This window comes from Zingiber officinale, chromosome 6B (assembly GCF_018446385.1).
Source record: "Zingiber officinale cultivar Zhangliang chromosome 6B, Zo_v1.1, whole genome shotgun sequence".
Taxonomy (NCBI): domain Eukaryota; kingdom Viridiplantae; phylum Streptophyta; class Magnoliopsida; order Zingiberales; family Zingiberaceae; genus Zingiber; species Zingiber officinale.
In genome coordinates this window covers 119,168,820-119,190,690 of record NC_055996.1, presented here as the reverse complement: position 1 = coordinate 119,190,690, position 21,871 = coordinate 119,168,820, and the positions used below count along the sequence as shown (strand labels likewise).

The 21,871-nt window shown below is 36.1% G+C and overlaps 3 protein-coding genes across 3 annotated transcripts; all 3 read right to left on the bottom strand.

Annotated features, from left to right (window-relative positions):
• Positions 1-9,338: 9,338 nt before the first annotated feature.
• On the bottom strand, positions 9,339-12,200 carry LOC121989253 (COP9 signalosome complex subunit 5-like). The gene is made up of 6 exons (XM_042543172.1): positions 11,728-12,200; positions 10,566-10,847; positions 10,335-10,482; positions 10,096-10,178; positions 9,773-9,853; positions 9,339-9,683 (listed from the first exon to the last, which is right to left on the bottom strand). The coding sequence occupies exons 1-6, from the start codon at positions 12,130-12,132 to the stop codon at positions 9,585-9,587; spliced, it is 1,098 nt and encodes a 365-aa protein (XP_042399106.1). The 5' UTR covers positions 12,133-12,200; the 3' UTR covers positions 9,339-9,584.
• Positions 12,201-12,310: 110 nt separating this feature from the next.
• Positions 12,311-13,128, bottom strand: LOC121989254 (ethylene-responsive transcription factor ERF003-like). The gene is made up of 2 exons (XM_042543173.1): positions 12,931-13,128; positions 12,311-12,789 (listed from the first exon to the last, which is right to left on the bottom strand). The coding sequence occupies exons 1-2, from the start codon at positions 13,008-13,010 to the stop codon at positions 12,435-12,437; spliced, it is 435 nt and encodes a 144-aa protein (XP_042399107.1). The 5' UTR covers positions 13,011-13,128; the 3' UTR covers positions 12,311-12,434.
• A 1,812-nt stretch (positions 13,129-14,940) lies between these two features.
• On the bottom strand, positions 14,941-16,650 carry LOC121990589. The gene is made up of 3 exons (XM_042544699.1): positions 16,323-16,650; positions 15,604-15,786; positions 14,941-15,519 (listed from the first exon to the last, which is right to left on the bottom strand). Exons 2-3 carry the CDS (start codon positions 15,685-15,687, stop codon positions 15,064-15,066), a joined length of 540 nt encoding a protein of 179 aa, XP_042400633.1. The 5' UTR covers positions 15,688-15,786; positions 16,323-16,650; the 3' UTR covers positions 14,941-15,063.
• Positions 16,651-21,871: the final 5,221 nt, after the last annotated feature.

Here is a 21,871-nt window from a genome sequence, read left to right as displayed (position 1 = left end):
ACCTAGATTAGTAATTAATCTGAGTTAAATATCTGATACAAACTTAAATTAGTGTCAACAGCAAAACAACATCCAGGTCAGACTGTATCAACAATCTTCTCCTCAATTTTTCCTTTTCTCATCAGCCCATAAGATAACGCTATCCTATTAGACGTTAGTTGGTATCAAAGCCTGAAAAGGTCATCAATATATCCAATGGCGGGTTGTCATGGTTATAATCATGATCGCAACAGTAGGCAAGCTTCGGCAGAGGAAGCTGATCACCATGGTCGTAGCGTCCAGGACATAATGACGATTGAGGATTTATGGAAGCAAGTTATAAATTTAACCTAGCGTATGGCGACATGAGATCTCAAAGATCGTGAGATTTCTGATCGTGGATCTAAGTCTTCCTTCGAGAACCCATATCATCAACGGGAATCACCTCAGGAACGTCATGGAAGAGAGGAGCCTACTAGAAACTTCGGATTTCGAGATTTGCCCGAATTTTCTGGATCATTGCAAGCAGAGGACTTCATTGATTAAATCAACAAAGTATAGCGGATCTTCAACTACAAGCGAGTTCCAGATCAAATGAAAGTAAAGTTAATTGCCATCAAACTAAAAGGGCGAGCATCAGCATGATGGGAATAGATGCGACGCTCTCGAAACAAGCAAGGTAATCCCAAATAACTGTCTGGAAAGATATGAAGGAAAATATGAAGCAACACTTCCTTCCTTTCGCCTACACCCAAACTCTGTTCCAACGACTTCATCATTAAGACAAGACACGAGATCGATCGACGAATATACAAAAGAGTTTTTCCAACTAGTGGCCTGCAATGACCTATTCGAGACAGAGGAGTAGCAGGTGGCACATTACTTAGGGGGTTTGCACTTGGCCTTACAAGATGCCATCATTCTTCATCACTCTCGACGATGTCAAAGGCCTTTCAGCATACACTAGCGACAGAAAAGTAAAAAAAATAGGAAACTAGCGGGGAGAGGTGACTATAACAATCAGCTAGCCCACCCTCAAAATTCTCGTCTTTCATAGCAGCAGTCAACCCAGTGACCACCGCAGCAGTCACCACAGGTTTACTCTAAGGCCCATGTCAGATGTTATCCATGTGGTGAACAAAGGCATATGATGCACCAATGCAGGAAGCCCTCTTCTATTAATTCGAAGTATAAAAACTTGTTGATTGAGGAATAAGTGATAGAAGATACAACAACAATTTGTGATCCGATGTATGAAGCATCTTACGAAGTGATTTATGACGATGGTCATGAGACTTTGGTCGTTTGTAAAAGTCTATTGACTTCCAAGGGTGATTTGGGGATGATTGGTTAAGAACTAATATTTTTCATACTACTTGTACCATTATAGATAAAGTCTGCAAGATGATAATCGACAGCGACAATTGTGAGAATATAATATCTACAGAGGCTATCCATAAATTACAACTGAAGATAGACTGTCATCCTAAACCTTACAAGTTATTTTGGTTGAATAAAGAAAGGGAGGTAACAGAAACCGACGATGTCTTGTTTCCTTTTCAATTGGCAAATATTTTGATAGTGCTTGGTGTAATGCAGTGGTCATGAATGCATGTCATGTATTATTGGGGTGACCTTGGTAGTATGATCGCAATGATATTCATGATAGGCGAAAGAATACCTATACCTTTAACGTCAAAGGAAAAAAAATTGTGTTGGCATCACGGCGGAAAAGGAACTACTCCAATTCCAATAACTAAAAATACTAATCTACTTTTTATATCTAGGTTTTTAGATGAAATGGAGCAAAGAGTTGTGTATGCTTTACTACCATGCCAAAGCATTACTCCGACCATGGACGCTGAGTTACTAGCCGAAGTACAATAGCTGCCAGTGGATTTTGATGAGCTGATGCCGGAGGATCTTCCTTCTAAGCTACCACTTATGTGAGATGTCCAGCATCAGATTGACCTTGTTCCAGGATCGAGTTTGCCTAATTGGCCAACTTACCGCCTTAATCCTAAGGAAGCAGGAGAATTGCAGCATCAGGTGGTGGAGTTGCAGGAAAATGGACACATCCGAAAGAGCATGAGCCCCTGTGCAGTTCCTACCCTACTAGTATTGAAGAAGGATGACTCGTGGTATATGTGTGTCAATAGCAAAGTCATCAACAAGATTACAGTAAAGTACAGGTTTCTAATTCCTCGCTTAGATGACATGTTGGATCAGCTATCCGGTTCTAAGGTCTTCTCAAAAATTGACCTTAAAAGCGGATACCATCAAATCAGAATAAGGCTTGGTGATAAATGGAAGATGACATTCAAGATACAGCATGGGCTATATGAGTGGATGATCATGCCTTTTGGACTCCAATGCGCTTAGTACCTTTATGAGGTTTATGCATCAGATTTTATGGCCCTTTATGGGAAAAGTTATGGTGGTATACTTTGACAACATCCTACTTTACAGTCTGATATAGGCATCACACTTCGATCATCTTTGTGTTATCTTCAAAAAGCTGAAAATGAAGTGTTTATTTATAAACAAGAAGAAGTGTTCTTTCTGTACTACATCGATAACTTTCCTCAACTTTATTGTGTCTAGTGATGGTGTACATGCAAATCAAATAAAGATAGATGCAGTCCTGGAGTTGCCTCAACCAAGGACCTTCCACGATGTCAGAAGTTTTCATGGCTTAACTCCTTTCTACCGCTGAATTTTAGCACTATAATTGCTCCTATCACCGAGTGTCTCAAGGAAAGGGATTTCAAGTGGTTTGAAGAAGCAGAGGCTAGCTTTCAACTAGTCAAACATAAGGTGACATAAGCACCAGTTCTATCCCTTTCTAATTTTGACAAATATTTGAAGTCAACTGTGATGCATCCATCATAGGTATTGGGGGTGTTCTAAGTCAATCTAGTGACCAGTTGCTTTTTCCAGCAAAAAACTCTTCGAGTCCAAGACAAATTATTCTACCTACAACTTGAAGTTCTATGTCATTGTGCAGTCCTTGAAGCATTGACGACGTTACCTAGTACAGAAGGAATTTATCTTGTTCATTGATCATGAAGCATTAAAGTATATCAATGGTCAACACAAGCTGAGCAAGCGACATGCCAAGTGGATGACTTACTTGCAAGAGTTCACCTTTACACTAAGGCATCAAGCTGGAAGTCTGAACCGTGTCGCAGATGCCCTAAGTCGGCGTTCTTCATTACTCATCACCATGAGTACTAACATTGCAGGCTTTGAGATTTTTCCAGATATATATGCAGCTGACCCATCATTCGGAAGGATATTCTAGGAGGTACATGTTGGTTATCGACAAGATTTTATTTTACATAATGGTTATCTGTTTTGTGGGTTGTAGTTGTGTATTCCAGACTACTCTCTAAGCCAACATATTATGAGGGAGCTTCATAATGAGGGGCATATTAGATGTAATAAGACGTTGTTCCTCATCTCTGTCAATTTCTATTGGTCCAAGTTGACCAGTGATATGACTCACTTTGTTAATTGATGTTCTATATGCGAGCGGTCTAAGGGGGTTATAACTAATGTAAGCTTGTACACTCCCCTACCTGTTCCTAAAGCTCCTTGGTTTAATATCAGCATGAATTTCGTATTAGGATTACCGTGCACTCAATGAACCTCAGACTTAGTTCTTGTTGTCGTTGACAGATTCTCAAAGATGGCGTATTTCATTGCTTGCATGAAGACTATGAATGCTACTCGGATTGTCCATCTTTATTTTAAGGAGATTGTGCGATTACATGGCGTTCCTCAGTCCATGACTTCAGATCGAGATGTCAAATTCATCAGTCACTTCTAGAAGAGCTTATAGGGAAAATTGGGAATATAATTAATTTTAGTTGTACTTACCATGCTCAGCCAGATGACCAAACCAAGATGGCGAATCAGAGTCTAGACAATCTTTTGAGATGCCTTAAAGGAACTAAATCAAAGCAATGGAACTTGGCGTTACCTCAAGTAGAGTTTACCTATAATATATCGAAAAATAGGACCATGGGATAAAGTCTTTTTGAGATTGTCTATAGTCGGAATTCATCAGGAGTTCTAGATTTAGCCTCTGTTCTACTTGTAGGGTGAATTAATCTTAAAGCAGATGAGATGACAGAGTATCTTCGAGGTATTCATGAGCAGATGTAATTAGCAATTATGGAAAGCAATATTAAGTATAAGGCTCAGGTCGATTGTCACTGTATTGACTCATGATCGTTCCCCTGTTGGACAATATAATAAGCTAAAGGATCAAAAAATCAAACCATATGAGATGCTACAGAAGATTAACAACAATGCCTACAAATTGTGCTTTCCTATTCATCTGAAGATTTCTGATGTTTTCAATGTGAAGCACCTAACTCCTTATTCAATGGTTGCTAATGAAATTAATCTGAACTCCAGGGTAAGTTTTTTTTTAACTAGGGAGATAATGCAGTCCCAACCCATGTTGAAGCCTAATAAAAGTCTTCAAACTTTAAACGGACATAACATTTGACTCGATACTTAAAATCAGGCTATGTCTATTATCACGTGTGACAAAATTTGAAAACCTACGTTTGTTACCGATGAAACCATAACTGCCAAATTTTCAATCACAAATTCCACCGTTTAAATCCTTTTCGGGGTTTTTTTTACTATTTTCGGTAATTTTTATTTTTTTAAGTATTTAGGGTAATTTTCATATTTCTGATATTTTTTAGAAAGGATTTATCTTGATCGGCGTCTTGATTTGAGTTAAGATCATTAAGTTAATTACTTTTCTTTTCAAGTAAAAATCTATTTCCTTTCTTTACAAGATTAGAATTATGATCTATTAATTGTAATTTCTTTTCTTATTTGAGTCTTAGGTTGTGGTATATACAAGAGTCATGTTTAGATGTTTAGGGATGAACCCTCTAGTTTTAATAAAAAGTTTCCTTCTTGGAGATTCCTCTTCTTGTCTTCTCCTCAATTTTTCCTCTTCCTGTCAACCTGTAAGATAATCGCTATCATGTTCGGCGTCACCATTCTCATGCATCCCGTTTAGAACGTCAAGCCCAATAAACATAATTAATTTATTCAAGAATGACACTCTCGTTCGACATTGTAATTATATATATATATATATATACACACACACACACGTCGTTGATACCCTACACAACATGCATGGGTGACACGTGTAGGCGCCTCTTGTGAGCGGAGGTGCCTCCAATGATCCGAGGCTTATAAAGATATGTAAGGGACATGATATGTTGCACGACTTGAACGGGACTATGCGTGATTTATATTTTTAAAATTTTTCTACTACAACAGTGATGAATGTTAAATTTGTGTTGTAGGAGCTATGTAACTGTAGTTATATAATATGATTATGATTTGTTCAATCACGTTGTAACAGTTATGAGTCCATAGCTACTATAACATAGATTTAACGTTAAACCAGCTATATACTTGTAGCTGTTACAATGTGATTGAACAAATCATAATCATATTGTAGCAGTTACGACTTTGTAACTGCTACAATATAAACTTAATGTTGCAGCAGTTATGGTTTTGTAACTGTTACAACACAGATTTAATATTGTAGTAGCTACAAACTCGTAATTGATATAATGTGATTAAACAAAATCATGACCATATTGTAGTAGCTATAAGTCCGTAGTTGTTCATATAAATTTACTCTGATTTTAGTGGGGATAGAATTTTTTTTTAACATGTCATCTCATATAAATTTTTTATCAACTGGTCCACACACACTAGTATGCAGGATAAGTTGTACAGGATATCAAAACTCTACATATGTAAATGTTTCCCTGGCGACAATAGTGGGTGATGGTCGTGGGTGGTACTCACATCAGTAGAAATCGATGATTTTTTTCATTTTTTTAAGCTCTCAGTTATGTTAATAAATTTTTGATTTTAGGAATCAAGAGTTGTGTTATAGTATTAAGTAAAAAAAATTCAAATTGAGAAAAGAAATATGTATGCAGGGTATTAAAACTTTATGTACATAGACGTTATTCTAGATGGCAATAATAGATGACAGTTGTGAGTGTCACTCACAGCTATAGAAATCGATGATTTTTATTTATTTATTTTTTAAAACTCATAGTCTTGATTATATTAATAAATTTTTAATTTGAGAATTTAAAAGTTAGATTATAGTATTAAATATAAAAAAAGTAAAGAAAATTATTATTTTTTGAGTGTGCAAATAAATTGTGCAAGATATATATACACATATTTTAGTAGCATAATCGACGCGCATGAGAATCTCACTGCATGGGTCCAGTGCCCATACTAATATCACGTTTTATATATATAGTAAAAAATTTTATTTGGTCTGATTTTGGATGAATAAGAAATAGTAAAAAAAATGCTCAGTAGACTAAAAGAATGTGTCTGCGATTATTGCTAGTCTGCGATTATTTTTACAATAAATAAATAACTCTCTTACAATTTATATTTTATCTCCTTTTAGTCCTTTATATATTTGTCTTATTATTAATTATATGCCAATGTCAATGCCAATGGTAGTGCTATAATGCTGGTAAGAAACCTCTCAATTTTCAAACGAAGGCAGTCAAATTAAATAAAGTGGGAGGCAGGCAATAATAAAAGCAACAAAATCATTTTAGACGAAGTTGTTAATTACTAGATCATCATAATTTTATAATATATAGTAGAAGACATTGGCTCTCTGACTTCTTCGCTATTGTGTCAGAGTTAACGTCTCATAACTTAGATTTGAATATTGGTATAGTTGAGAAAATGACTTCATCATGTGTTAATTAGAACTAATAATCATTTATTATTTATCTCTTACGTATTAATTTTAAGATAAATTAATGAGAATACTAGCTGGGGCAAACACAATAGTCTTTTACGAACTAGAGTAAAGGTCTCATGCCTCATGATTTATGCTCTTTTAGACAGTATGAAATCGCCTTTCAAAACCGCTAATGTGGCGTCCCCTTTAAAGAAAAAGCTTTAATAGAAGAAGACACTTGCGCATGCGTGCAAGCGACGTCATAACCAGAACAAAGAGAAAAATCGAGGCATCCAGCAGAAGTACAGAGACTGAATTGCCACAAAGCAGTTGGTGATGTGCCACTCGGCACAAGTAAATTGTGAAACCCCACTTTCACACACTTTGAACTTAAGAACACAATAATTTAACATATATCAATCATTTTAATTAGTAGGTGAAATCAGATTTCAACTTTTAAAAGTTTATTGTACTTTTCCCTCATGCTTTCATACAATCACAATAAAATTTAAAAATAAAAAGAGAAAAAAATATATATGCAAATTTTAGATTAATTGGAAAAGGTTAGTGCATATCATATCTTGTATGTGCCCTACACAAGTACACAACTGAGGTATATATTTTTCAGTTTATTTATTTATTTATTATTATTTTGATTCCTGAAAATTGACTACTAAAATAATTGATTTTTTTCTAGCATAATCAAAAATTTAATTGGACTAGGAATAATATTAGATTCTTAGCTATATGAGGACAGCACACCTACTTTCACTCTTCAACCTATAAATTAAAATAAAAGTCTTGGAAATAAACATTCTATTCTAATTCTCTTTGTTAGAAATTTGTAAGTGACAAATGGTTGCTACAGTTGTAAAATATACTAAAATTTTATAATTCTTTTTTTTAAACCCTTTTTATTATTTTTTTTCAATGTTTGCTATATATCCTCAAAAGTATACTATTAATTTATCCTCTCTAAATTTATAACTATTAAAAAAAGAATAAACTTTATACTGAGGAGGGGGTTGTTTACTTTGGGAAAATATTGGCTTGGAAAACGCTTATTGTTTGTAATGTTTAGCTTTGCATAAAGAAATCAAAATAATTGAATTCTTTTTATCAATGAAAAATATGAGCATTGTGAAAATTAATTTTTTATTTAGTAAAAATATATGATATTTGTTTCACCATTTGCAACTCTGCCACACAAAAACAATCATTTTAACTCGCCTTTTGGCTCGCATTTAAACTTCTAAAATTATTTAAAAACTTGTGAGGTATAAATAGATCATCTAAAATTTTGTCACCCTAACTAAAAGCTCTAATCATGCATGCTATCTTTATCGTTACTCGTGATAATTTTTATCACCCTAAACCATCATTTATGATCGCCGAATAAGAATGATAACAAAAGCCCAGCCCAATAAGAAGTTTATATGATCATGGAGAGGTATTTGTTTTTATTTTGTTATTGTTTCAAAAAAAAAAACAAAGTATTTTTTTCGCTCTTTGAAATTTATCTTTTTATCCTTAAAAAAATTGCTTCTAAATTTCAACCTCTTCATTTTATTAATTAATTAATTTTAATAAATAATAAACTCTAAGAGTATGTCATAATTCAGCACTTATTTCGTCAAATAAAATAAAATTTTGGTGTTAGCTGTTAAAGGTAAAAATGTAGGAATTTTAAAACTACTTTTAAAATGCATTTTCAACTATTCTAAACTCTCATTTTGAATGAAACAAAGTTCAAATGGTGAGATGTTTTTAACTGTAAATTAGAGAAAGTCCTCGATCACAGTAAACTTTATTTTAATTCTTTACCTGTAAAATTGTATTTACTTCAATGTAAATATTATTATTTAATTACTCTTTAAATTTTTTAAATATAAAAATCCAAAAATAAATATAATTTTTCTTAAATTGAAGACTTTATTCTAGACTTAAATATATTTTCTATCAAAATTATCCCTCATATTTTTTTAAATATAAAAAATTTACCTATTAAATTCAGCACTTTACGAATATATTTTTTATTAAATTTAACACAATTTTTTTTCCTGTTAAATTCAATACCATTTTTAAAAAATTTAATATATTTTTCATAATTAAGTACATTTAAAGAAAATTTAATATACTTACCATGCAATTGAGATGAAAAAAATATGCACAATTTAATAAAATATATATTAAATTTTAATTTAATATATTGAATTTAAAAAACTATATATTTATTTTAAAAATATTTATCCTTAAAAATATCAAAAATAACCAGATAAATATATTTGACTAGTGAATGAAAATAAAAAAATTTATCGGGACCACATTCATGTAAAATTTTATTTGCAATAAAAATTACATACAAATTTTCTCTTATTTTAAATGATAATATATATATATATATATAATGTAATCTTTGAGGAACTAGCTTACCTCGAAATTATGATGGCAAGTTTCTCTCTGGGATACTTCGATTAAATTTTATTATAAAGCTAACTTATCTGATCTAGAGAATGATAAGAAAACTTATCCGATTAACTTGACATCTCTACAAGACCTCATCTGTACTTCAACCATATCCACGTATTACTTACTTTTAAGCTATATATAACTTTCAAATTAATTAGCCATAAAAAAACCAAAACAACTTGTAAAGCATCAGACATTAACAGAGGAAGTAGCTGACATAACCTCTTGCTGATACTTTACTGTTCTCAGTTGTTGCAGGCGCCAAGACATCCTACGCATAAGAGGACGGCAAAAAGCCATACAAAACTTTCAACAAGTTGTATTGCAATAAGAACGAAAGGGTGCATTGGTTTCCCATCTTTCAAGATTCAACCATGGGTTCCGGTTCAGTCAAATCAGGAAGGCTAGCGCGTAATCGGCTCGAATGACCAACAGAGTTGAAGAGAATGTCCTTGATAACCTAAATGGAAGGATGAGCAAAACAGTTACAATAAGTAGTTCAATGCCAAACAAAGTAAGTACTGGAAACTTGGGTTAGATTGTTGTTACCTGAGACATGAGACCGTGCACCTGTTCCACGGTAATTTTGGAGCTATCGCGTGTTATCTTGGTCAGTTGAGATTCCTCAGGCTGCAATTGCAAAAATTTGTAAAAGTGACATTCAAGTTACCATACAAGAAGTTCTAGTAGCAAATTGTGCATAAATTTGTGAAAGACACATCCAAGTTACAATACTATGTATGGGTACTTCTAAGTTCTAGTAGGAAATTGTGCATGAATCCATAAAGTCAGAATCAAATTATGATATCCCATGAACGTATTTAAAACGTACATAGAGCATGTGCCTAGCAAATAAAAAATGAACAAGAAACCTCTTTCTTTCGTTGTGAAGGCAAAAGAAAGGATCCAAATCGTGTATGAGCCAGTTGATTTTCAGCTTGTTCCAGCTTTTCCACTGCAATTACGATCTAGATCAGATCTCTGTAAGAGTATATACTAAACAGAGAATACGAACTGCAATATTATAGAAGAAAATGGCACAGGAGATCAACACACATATAGGAGAATTTATGTAGTAGTTAAAATACACAAATCATAGAGTAAAATTTACCCAAATCTGAAATTTGACCAGCAACATAGTCTCGATTTCCAAGTAGAGGAGAAGACGACAGTGTGTTGACCCAATACTTGTTCCAGAGTAGATCCAGGAGGTGTGAATCCAAGGAAGACTTGAAATAAGTTATGTCTAATGCATAATACTGCACCAAAGTGGAGGATACATATAAGTGCATAAGCGTGTAGGTGCCCAAGACAAAGGAAAGTGTGCTTCAAAACTTTGTACCTGTTTACAGTGAACCCCGAAATCCTCAATCTTGTTAAGTGGGATGGTTTGGTATTCAGACACAGGTTCATCGGGTGGTTTGTATCCTCGAGGATATGTCCTAAATGCACCAATCTCCACTTTTCCAGCTGAGACAGTCCTTGTAGGATCAACTACAACAGCTAAGAAAGGCTCCTGAAATTGCTGATTATCCATCTGTGTCGACACATCAATGCCTGATAACCAGCAACCATAGCCAGGGTGGGAGTGATACCAGCCCACTACATTTTCCAACCGTCCAGCCTATTTGTTTTCCATACAAGAGAACTTAAACTAATATGAAAGACAAATATTACTAAAAACATGGCATTGTGCATAGTGTGACATACAAAGTTACTGTGATATAAGAAAAGTGAGCATACACCTCATGACCATCAGCATAATAAAGAACTTATAGATTTATTACATGGAAAGTTCAATTATATGCTAAGCAGTTACTAAGAGCATATTTGTGTAACGATAAGTTATCACTTACAAACCAACATGTTTAGACTGACTACATAAGGGGAGAGCTTGAAGTTTATTTCTTCGGTTAGTAACAAGGAACATTTTTAAGTGGTTTGCGAAAGAAGCTATATAGCATGCAATATGCAGCATAGTACCATATAAGGTCATGTCAATAATTATGGATTTTAAATAAACCCCCGCTTGGTTTTAGTAAGAACCATCGTCACCTTATAAAAGGCAGGATTCGAAGCTGAACGTATAGCGACTGCATATGACAATGTGCAATTAAAATATCCTATTTGGTTAATCTAAACCAATTTAAACAGGACACAAAAAAACACTCTCATAAAATCAAGGGTGATAACTCCAAGAACATGAAAAATTAAAGACAAGTCCATTCGCCAACATTCTAAATTCATTGACCTTCTAAAATACGAGTTATCCACATAAAACATGCCATATACTAGAACAAACCAAGGAATTAACTTTCGTATAACAGATAACAGAGAACAAATAACAAGAAGAAACTTGAGATGCACTTTGCAAGTATTTGTCTTTAATTTTAATGAATTAAAAACAATGACTAAGAAAATTCATTCTACATTCACATGAAAAAGAAAGAAAATGCTAGGTAGGAATGAATGTTAACGGGGGGACGGAAAAGGGGACACCTCACCTGCTTGTTGGTCTGCGAGTACTCCACCATGTACTCGTTTGCGTCAGCCTGGGCATTGACGCGGGTCTCCGTGCCCTCCACTGGAAGCGCAAAGGCATCCATGACGACGAAGGTATCGCCTTCAGTCTTCCCCTGCATCAAGCCCATGACCTCGATGGTTCCGCCTGAGCGGGCGTGCACTACCATCTTCAGCAGCGCTAGTGCCGAGATCTTCACGCGACGGAAGTAGTTGGGATCTTGCGCCCATGGTTTCTCCTGCTGGAACTTGACCTGCGCCGCCTCATCGTAGAAGTAGATCGCGTCCGCATCAGCGCCGGCTGCCCCGGAACTGCCATCCACCGCCACGATGTTGTTCTCCAGCTCCCATGTCTGTCTCGCCAACGCCGACGACGACGACGAGTCCATGGCTTCTAGTTCTAGGGTTCGTCGATCTGGGATCGACCCAAGCTGCCATGAATGAAGCCGCCTTATTTAAATGGTAGAAGCCATAATTTCGGCCCGGTTACTTTTTTAGAAGGCCCACTTAATTGGGCCCATCAAATACCCATGATTATTTAGTAGTAATTGAGTCGAATTTACTCTCTCATTTTAGATCATTATTTTACTTGTATCAAACTAACCACATAATCAAGACAACAATCAATACCACTAAATAAAATATACCACTACAGTTCATTCACAAGTATATATAACCATTTGAATTCGAATCATTCACGAGTGACAAGAGAAGAAACCCATTTAGAGGTAGATATCTCGAAAGAACCATTATAGGTGAGCTCTTCAATCATCTCCTCGATGTACTGATCATCCACTATTTGCTTGTGCTTGCCTTTCTCCTCTTTCCCTGATCTATCGCCGTCACCTTGTAATGACGATGCCAAGCAACATTTCTCCAACTTCGCCATGAGCCCGGGTGAAAGCGTGAAGGTTGAGGTCCATGAGTTTTGATCAAGGGGGAAGTTGGTTCGGGCTCTCGGTCCGCACATGAGCCGAGCCGCTTCATCGTAGGCTCGCGCTGCATCCTCCGCTGTCTCATATGTGCCCAACCATATCCTTGTCTTTCTAACCATTCAAAGTGTGATAATATATTTAATATGATTATAATCTAATCAAGAACAACATCTTGGAACGAAATTAAATCTAACTTTCACTGAACATACTATTTATAAAAAATAAAAATAATAAAAAAGTGAGGAAATTTACAGAGTGGGGTGCCTGATCTCAGAGACCCATGAGCCCCAATGCCTTTGCCTCACTCCTCTAAATCTTTGAAACTTTGGCATCTCCAAAATCAACTAAGGAATTAAATGAAGAGGAAAGGGTAGGCAAGAACAAGTCGTCGAGGTATGCAAATTAATGATCAACACTTTTGCTAGCTATAGTTTGTAGTATTGAATTAGAAGTCCTTGTTATCTATATTTATAATGCCAACCAAGGGACATCTTTGTTCCTTTGTTTCTTGTGCCCACTAAGCTCCAAATCTAACACCTAACATCACATTGCTCTCTAATTAAGATATCGAGTTTTGATATTGCTTCTTCCATGGCCTAGATGTGGCCAATAACCACATCAATATCTTTAGCCCTCCAATCAATTTTTCATCCACTCATATCAAATTGATCCTACTTGTAATATGGCTATTGTTCTTTGATAGACTTCTTACAATGATATGTAAGAAGTTGGTCATTTTCCTATACCATGAAGATACCAAGAAAAGTATAAAACACAGAGTGTGTGTGTGTGTACAACTATTGTTCAAAGGTATTTTTCTTGTTAGAGTCATTGATAAACCAACTTCATTGATAAAACTAGACAACTAGACCGAATTATAATAGTATATGGTGATATAATTAATCCAATTTTCATGACAAAAAGTTTGATAAACAAATTAGGGCCCATGTGTTGGCTTCCTCCTCTCATTCTTTTATGCTTGTTTCAAAGAATTCAATGGCTATGTAGATATGACAACACATATAACAGGACGTCACAAATGTTTGCATTGGAGGAAGGGAAACATGAGAAGATGAGGCACTTAACGTTATCATATGAGGTGTTGTAGGGTTGTCGGGTTCTTGTGACGGACCACAGATGGAATGCCCTACAATTTAAGGCATTTAAACACAATCTTTTGTTGGTTAGTTGGCTAAATTGGAAGGAGACTTCTTCCTGTGTCTCTTTGGATTTTATTATTTTTTAGGTTGAACTAGTGTTTGAGGAAGAAGCAAGTGAGCATGGCACATGGAAGCATTAGGAGAGCACATGAAAGGATTTGGCTGTTCCAAGGGATTGGATGAGGGGATTGGGACCCAAGGGATGTGGCATTTAGTGAGTGAGTTAGGGCACTACATGTGATGAGTTTAGGGGCATGTGCGTTATGAATTAATTATATAAGCATGTTGATTGTACGTTTTTGGTGGGTGACGAAAGGAATCATAGAGTTACAAGTTATCCAAACTTTTCCAAAAAAAAAAAAAAAAGGACTTCCAACTTGGCCATATATAGAATATTAGTACCTTTAATTTTCTTGTGCAAATTCAAGAGAGAGTTGGATGTATAAACTAGAGTGTAATTTTTGAAGGTTAATTTAAAAGTATATAGAGTTGTGATCTATCCAATTTTTTTTCATTCGATTGGTGATCATGAGAAGAATAAAACGAGCTCCTATATATCACCAAGATGGCCTAACTTGTGAAAGTCATGTTTATATGATAGGTCAAAGAGTCGATATAAAATAATATTAATCTTTTATTAACCTGAGCTTCTGATTGTTTGTATCAATAGTAATTGATTAAGATTTTAGATCTCAAAGAGGGCTTCAAGTTATACATGAGAGATAGCAAAATCCCAATTTATAGACATTGTGTGCCACCAAAATGATGAGTTTATAAGCTTAATTGAGAGAATTTATTATCAATTTAGATTTAAAACATTTTGGCTTTGAGTTTGACAAACTAATTGATCAACTTATTATTTTTATTTGAGCTTGAATCATCTTGAGCCACTGGTTTAGCTTATTTCTGTCTACGCTAAACTAACACAGAGAACATAGGCAACTAAATGTTTAGCTAAAGGTGCTAAGAAATAAACTATAAATGTAATAATTAACCACCTCATGTTTAATTTGCTAGCTGGTGGATTTATTAGCTTCATCCATCCATGAATAATTAGTAAGCACAGTATTAATTTAGTTTAATCTCAATGGCAGAACAAACATAATCAAGAAAAAAACTTATCCATCAATGTTGTAGGTCCTCTTTTCAAACCATGAATCTTTGTAAGAATGCCAGAAGAAAAAGAAAGAAAGAAGGACAAGAACTAGAATTGTTATGTATGGTTTCATGTGGTGTTCAAATTTAGACCCTGCATAAGCCAAGGGGGGCTCTTGAGCCTTTTCCTGTCCAAACCAGAAGAAGAAGAAGATGAAGAAGAAGAAGAATTCGCTTGTTCTTTTGTGTGATGGCCACCACATCCTACGCTAAGTGTCAACTCAACTTCACTTTCATCGTCAGGCCACATTTCATTGATCTTCTGCCTGGCGCCCTTCTCCCCTTTGGAAGTGAACTCCTCGGCTGGCCGGCCGAGATTGAAGCCCTTGCCACGCGCAACATTCAATTGGTCGCCAGGACAAATGCTTAGCAAGTTGGCATTAATGACATGAGAAGAAGAATGACTTGTTTCTAAAGTTGAAGCAGCACTGCTAAAGTTTCTAGTCCTTGTGTGACCGAGCCTGGTCTTACCCAACTCGGTCATCAGCATCTTTTGAACTCGGTAAAGGCGGTGGAGTTCATGCACCTACGGGCAGACATTGGTTAGCTTGGTGACTCAAGATTTCGATCGGAAAGCGGGCACGGTTAGTTCTTCTACGGGCAACGTTACCTGCTGCCGGAAGATCTCTTCATGCCTCAGCATTGTGTTCCTTAAGGAGTCGTCCTTGCCATGGCATTCGAGGAGTCTCTCCATTATATTGGAGCCTTTTCACTTTTGTAGTTACTACATTACTGTTATTCTTTCTCAAGGTGTTGAAAAGTTTGTTTATTTGGTGAAGCTTTGAGCCCATTCCTGAATAAAAGGATGAAAAAAATTATCTTGAGTACCTAAGAAATCATAGATCATTCCTTAACCGGCCAAAAAACTTGATGTATAACAAGTAAAATGACAAAGATAAATAGTTTTAAAAATTATTATTAAGAATGAGGAATCATATTGAGTTTCAAATCTTACTGAATTCTTTGCGCAAGCAAGCATGGAAATGTTGTCAAAATGAGAGCAAAAGTTCTCTAAAAACAAAATATATATATATATATAATAAACAAAGTACAGTGTGAGAAATCCACAAGGGATGATCAAAACCAGCATGAAATAATGAGATCAAAAGTTTCCTGAAAACAAAAACACAAATAATCAGTAAGAGTACATGCATGAATAATATACTTCAAATCTCACAGACCAGAAGTTAATTTTCTGAAAACAAAAGCCATAAACAAATCAGCAAAGCAAACTGAGAGAGAGCTAGATCCAAAAAAGGAGATAGGATAAAAACTCAAAAATGATTTCGAAAAATACTTCCAAATGAATCTCAGTGAATTCTTCATTACCTGATCCCAGAGGGCATGCATCTTCATCATCTTCCTTTCTCTCTTTCTCCAAGCAACGGACCAATCATTTGCATGATTCCTCTCAGTTGGTGTCCTATTACAGAATCTAGAGAGAGAGAGAGAATTGCATATAATTTACAGTGAGTTAGGCGTACATGCTTATCTAATCAAGAACATCAATTAGAATACTAGAGTTGTCCTCTTGAAGTAAGACACAGTGACTACTGAGTTGGGCTAAAGGCCTATGCATCATGACTTAATTTATGTGGAGGAAGTGGAGGTGATTAAATAACTAGTAGATGGATAATAAGATCAAAAGAAATAAATAAATCAGACTGTGACTAAGCTATGGAAGTCTTCTTTAAAAAAAAAAGAAAGAAGAATTGAGTTTAGTTGAATGAGGAGGAAAAAATGATGAGTTTACAACTTTTTTTTCCTAAAAAAACAAGTATGGAAGACATGATTGACCCACCATGAGGAGATGTGCTACCATGTGAAATTAAGTTTAGATGTTGGCCACTACTTTGGACAAAGACATACTAACTTTCTCATATTTTTATTACTATAACAATAGCTCTTTAGTTCATTTTGTCTACTAGTGGAAGGGTCCCATGTTCCTTGTAGACAAAGGATGAGTATTCAAGAGCTAGGAAGGTTGGAAATGTCACTCCCACGAACTTTTTACCATGTTTATGTGACAAATATATGTTATTATTCCATCTTGTTAAAACCAAGTGTACCAAATAAAATATTTTTGACTAAAGGTAATTAATTAGGTTTGGATGGCAATATGGTAGTAAAAGGTGGAATCCACCACCCAACGGTCCCACACGGTCAGCTCCTGGTCCCACACAGTCGACCCCATAACCATCTGTGAGAAGGTAAATTGGGAAGCTATAGTTGATCAATACGGAGGAGGGTTTTTTTTCCTCGGCTTTGCCAAAATTCAAACTCTTGTTTTATGATAGTAATTCTGCCCTGTACTAACCAGCTCAACCCTACATCGGGAGCAGTTTGGATGCAATATGACACTTAATTATGTACGTAGTCATATGACTAGAAATCTAGTTCATTAAGAAATGATGGAATTAGTTTAGAGTTCAACTCGATGCAATGTTGTGCAACTATTTTTGGGTTTGAGTAAAAGTGACGTGGCTTACCTTACCTTCACTCAGTGTGAAAGAATGCAAGGACCATGCTAAGAAGCACCTTCTTTATGTCTTCTTAGGTTAGGCGTTGTCTCTCTTTATTGGTGCTAAAAAACGTAAGAGTGAAAAGGGAGGGATAATAAAAAATTTAATTACAGATCCTATGAGAAGGCATTAATTCCTCAATGCCCGTTTAATAATTGAAATGCACCTTTGATCGAGATGGGTTTATTATAGATAATTAATTGGCATTTATATTTTAAAAATATATAATGAGTTTAATAGCTCTTATTTTGAAGAAAAAAAATATAAAAGATGAATATTTCTATACACCAGGCAATTTTCATTTCGGGATAGTCTTTATTAAAAGTGCTATTCTAAGAATTGAAACTATCCATATTTATTGAAAAATCTCTCTCAATTACTACTGTACTAACCAATTTGTTGGTGTAGCATAAATTTATTTTGATGCAAAAGGGAAAAAAAATTGTCCAAAAAAGAATATTTTAGTGCAATAGGATTTATTATTCCAGACTATGCACATCCGAATAGGGAGCCCAAATTCAATATTCCCAAAATGTTAAGGGCCTATTTGGTCAATTTTTCACAAAATAATTTATGAGGAAAAATAAAACAAACTTGAAAGTAAAGGAGACAAAATGAAATTATAGTTCTCTTATGAAATAGGCAGGTTGGTGAAATTCTGTGAAAATTTCTGCCGATCGCTGTTAGCAGTTGTGATGGACGTGGACATGGCAAAGGTATTCTCCGCCACGGCGGCAGCCGGAGGAGGCAGAAGCTGCAGCCGGAGGGGAACATCACAGCCGCACAACGAAATAGTTGATGGTGGAGAGAAGGCCCACTTTTTTATGTGACTAAGGGAACAAGAACGATAAGTAATCAGCTCTAACTAGTCCAACGGGTATACATTTTTTATTTATCAAAATTTTAATAAACTCAATGAATATATATATATATATTGAAAATTATATTCATAAAACTAAAAAAAAATAACTTAGTTGAAAAAAAATAACTTACCAACTAAGACGGTATATATATGTTATCAGTTTATACCCGACAACAACATCTGAATTAAAATTAAAATAGTTAGAAAAAAATGATAAATTTAATTACCTTATTGATTAGCCCTGGATGATTAGTTCCAGGTAATTTTTTCATCGGTCACCATGATAAATCGAAAAAGACTTACGGCGAGCGCTTAAGATCATCTAATTGAGTTTTCATTATAAACTTAAAACCCTACTTACCATTATCTAATGTGGGCCTATACACACTATAGACAAAGCCAACAAGAATGTTAGAGAAAGAATCAGGAAGGGAATTCCTAGCATATGAAAAACCATGCTCAAGTCAGAATAGTAGCCGAGCGAAAAATAGAGAAGAAGATAAACAATAGAACAGTAGTGTGGATACGCAGACGTACGTACACGTGAGTCTATGTACGTAAGCGTCGTCTATGGCCAACAGAAAAGACCCATTTTTATACCGCCGCTCATAGCTTCTGCATTAATGAGATAGCAAAGAATATCATGTGTTAGAATATGTTGGGTACTGGAGGATGTAAGACGACCTTTTTATAGGCAGAGGAAGACTTTATTCTGTATATATGACAGTAATAGAATATTCTTTGACAAGCTGTTACGATTCTCTTGTAGGAGGATCGATGGTCGGCTTGAAAGGGGGGGTTGGATAGCTAGGCCACCCCCAATGTGATTTCTTCTCTACAAGATGGTTAGTGCACGGCGAAATATACTAATTAAACAAAGCAATGAAACACAAACACGAATACAAACGCTAACACACTCGATGTAACGTGGTTCGGAGATTGCTTGCTCCTACTCCACGGCGTGTCCTTGAGGTGGACGATCCCTTGATCCTTCGGTGGATCAGTCCCCGACAATCTCCGGCTAGAGCTTCTCCTTCTCGGTGGAGCAAACCTCTCACAAATTTCTCTTCCTCTTTACAAGATGAAACTTAGGGTTGGAGAGGAAGAGAGTAGACTTGGAAGCTTTGGGCAAGACTAAAAAGGTTTACAATTAGCACCAGTAACCTTCTTCAAGCCCCAAAGCATCCCTTAAATAAGAGGAGATAGTTGATCACAAATCAACTCAAAGCCCGACACCAGTCGACTGGTCCAAGCACCAGTCGACTGGTGTCGTTGAACCCAGCCAACGACTCTTTACAGAAAGTCAAATTCTGCCAACGACTATGTACCAGTCGACTGGTCCCCGTAGCCGACAAGCATAGAATGCTTCTATGCATTCTGTGAAGCTGGATCAGTCGACTGGTCCCATTACCAGTCGACTGGTCCCATTACCAGTCGACTGGTCCCAGTACATTCACTCCTCTCATCCTTTTCGGAGTTACCTTTGAAGTTCTCTTCCTCGACCTTCGTCCCTTAGATGCACCCGAGCACGCGGTTCCTCTCCGTGCCATCCTTCACGGTGCCTTGAAGTCCACTTCCCTCGGCTCCACTCCATTGCTCCTCATCCTGCGGTCCCTCGGATGTCTTGCACACCACCCTTCACCGACTCAACGATCCGAGCCCTTGGATGAGCTTCCCACACACATGTATTTCTCCAAGTCCTGCAAGACTCAAACACATATCAAGTATATATGAAAGTCTAACTTAAACTCTTTGACACACACATCAAAACCTAGGTTGATTGCACCAACATCTCTTACAATGTTGCCTCTTAAAGGGAGTTCGATCGGCTTGAAGCCAACTGAGTTCATGCTGAGAACCGTGACTATGTGAAGAGCAGGGAGCTGAGCCCAATAGGTTTGACCGACTCTGTGGCTAAGCGAATGTAGACTAGGAGTCGTGGCCCGGAGCAATAAGGAACTGAATTTGGAGGTCAGACCGGCTCTGGGACCAAGCGGATGTAGGATGAGAGACTAGCACAACAGTAGTGGGGAGTTAAGCCCTGTATGTCTGACCAGCTCTCGGGCCCGACCGACTGTATGTTGAGAGACTTATACAGGAGAAGTGGGGAGCTAAGCTCCGTATATCGAGTCGGCTCTAGGGCCCGACTAATTGTATGATGAGAGACTTACACAGGAGAAGTGAGGAGCTAAGTCCCGTATGTCCAATCGACTGTATGCTGAAAGACTTGCACAGGAGAGAGAGTTCATCCAAATATGTATATCCTGACTTTAATTACCACCTCACCTTAATTTAACCATCATATCAACTTGACTTTCGACCTATCTTATTTTTGGAACTACTCACAACACATCGTATTATGAATGATAAGAACAATTTGTTTTTTTATTAGGTGTACAGTGAAAAATTTATAGGAGTGTAAATTCATATTAATTTGACATTTTCTGATACAATAAGGCCTATTAATTTTCATGTGTTGTACTCTTGATGTTTTGATATTTATATTTTATTTATATGAGTGGCGATGGATATCTTACGTTGATGATATGATACAACTAAAATCTATATTTTTAATTTATCTTATCTGTATACCATAACTCTTTTTTCTCTCTATTTTTAATTTATTTCATCTGTATACCATAACTCTTTTCTCTCTCTTTTGATTGCATACAAGATAGTGCTAGTTTGTAAAAATCCAATACTAAGATAGTACTGACACCACTAAACTAGCAATATTCACCTTGGTGTTAGTTTGTAGAAACCAGCACAAAGATGGTGCCAGTGTTTAAAGACCAACTACAAGGTTGGAACTAGTTTACAGACCAGCTACAACGTTGGAGTTGGTTTAAAGACCAGCTCCAACATATTAGTCTTTAAGACCAACATCAAGTGGTGCTAGTTTGTAGAAATTAGTACTTGATTCGTAAATCAACACCAAGTGGTGTTGGTTTATAGAAATCAGCATTAAAGTGGATGGTGCTGGTTTGATAGTGTCAGCACTAAAGTGGTGCTAATTTGAAGAACCCAACACTGCCTTGGTGCTAATGCTGGTTTGTAAAAATCAGTACCAAGGTGCTGCTGCCACCACCAAACTAGCACCGTCTGCCTTTCTATTGGTTTGTAAAAATCGGTACCAAGGTGGTGCTGACACTACCAAACTAGCATCATCCACCTTGGTGCTTGTTTGTAAAATCAACATCATCTTGGTGCTGGTTTCTACAAACCAACACCAAAGTGGTGCTGATCTTTAAAGACCAGCACTAGCACCAAGATGGTGGTGATTTGTATAAACCAATACTTGGTTTGTAAATTAACATCAAGGTGGTACTAATTTATATGTGTTAATTTTTACGAATCAACATCATCTTATATGCAATCAAAGGAAATATAAGAGAGTTATTACAGGCTCATAAGAAAGATTAAAAAAATAAATTTGGGTTGCATTAGATCGTTCACGTCGATGACGTCCACCCAGGGAGGGGGCGGTGTTGGTG

Bases quoted from the DNA above. Each gene is read 5' to 3' on its own strand.
- LOC121989253 (XM_042543172.1), bottom strand. From the start codon at position 12,132: ATGGACTCGTCGTCGTCGTCGGCGTTGGCGAGACAGACATGGGAGCTG. The intron at 10,848-11,727 runs GTGAGGTGTCCC...GAAAACAAATAG, and splicing joins ACTCGCAGACCAACAAGCAG to GCTGGACGGTTGGAAAATGT. The intron at 9,854-10,095 runs GTTTCTTGTTCA...TTGCAATTGCAG, and splicing joins CTTCACAACGAAAGAAAGAG to CCTGAGGAATCTCAACTGAC.
- LOC121989254 (XM_042543173.1), bottom strand. From the start codon at position 13,010: ATGCCAAAGTTTCAAAGATTTAGAGGAGTGAGGCAAAGGCATTGGGGC. The intron at 12,790-12,930 runs GTAAATTTCCTC...TTGAATGGTTAG, and splicing joins GAGATCAGGCACCCCACTCT to AAAGACAAGGATATGGTTGG.
- LOC121990589 (XM_042544699.1), bottom strand. From the start codon at position 15,687: ATGGAGAGACTCCTCGAATGCCATGGCAAGGACGACTCCTTAAGGAAC. The intron at 15,520-15,603 runs GTAACGTTGCCC...GTCTGCCCGTAG, and splicing joins AAGAGATCTTCCGGCAGCAG to GTGCATGAACTCCACCGCCT.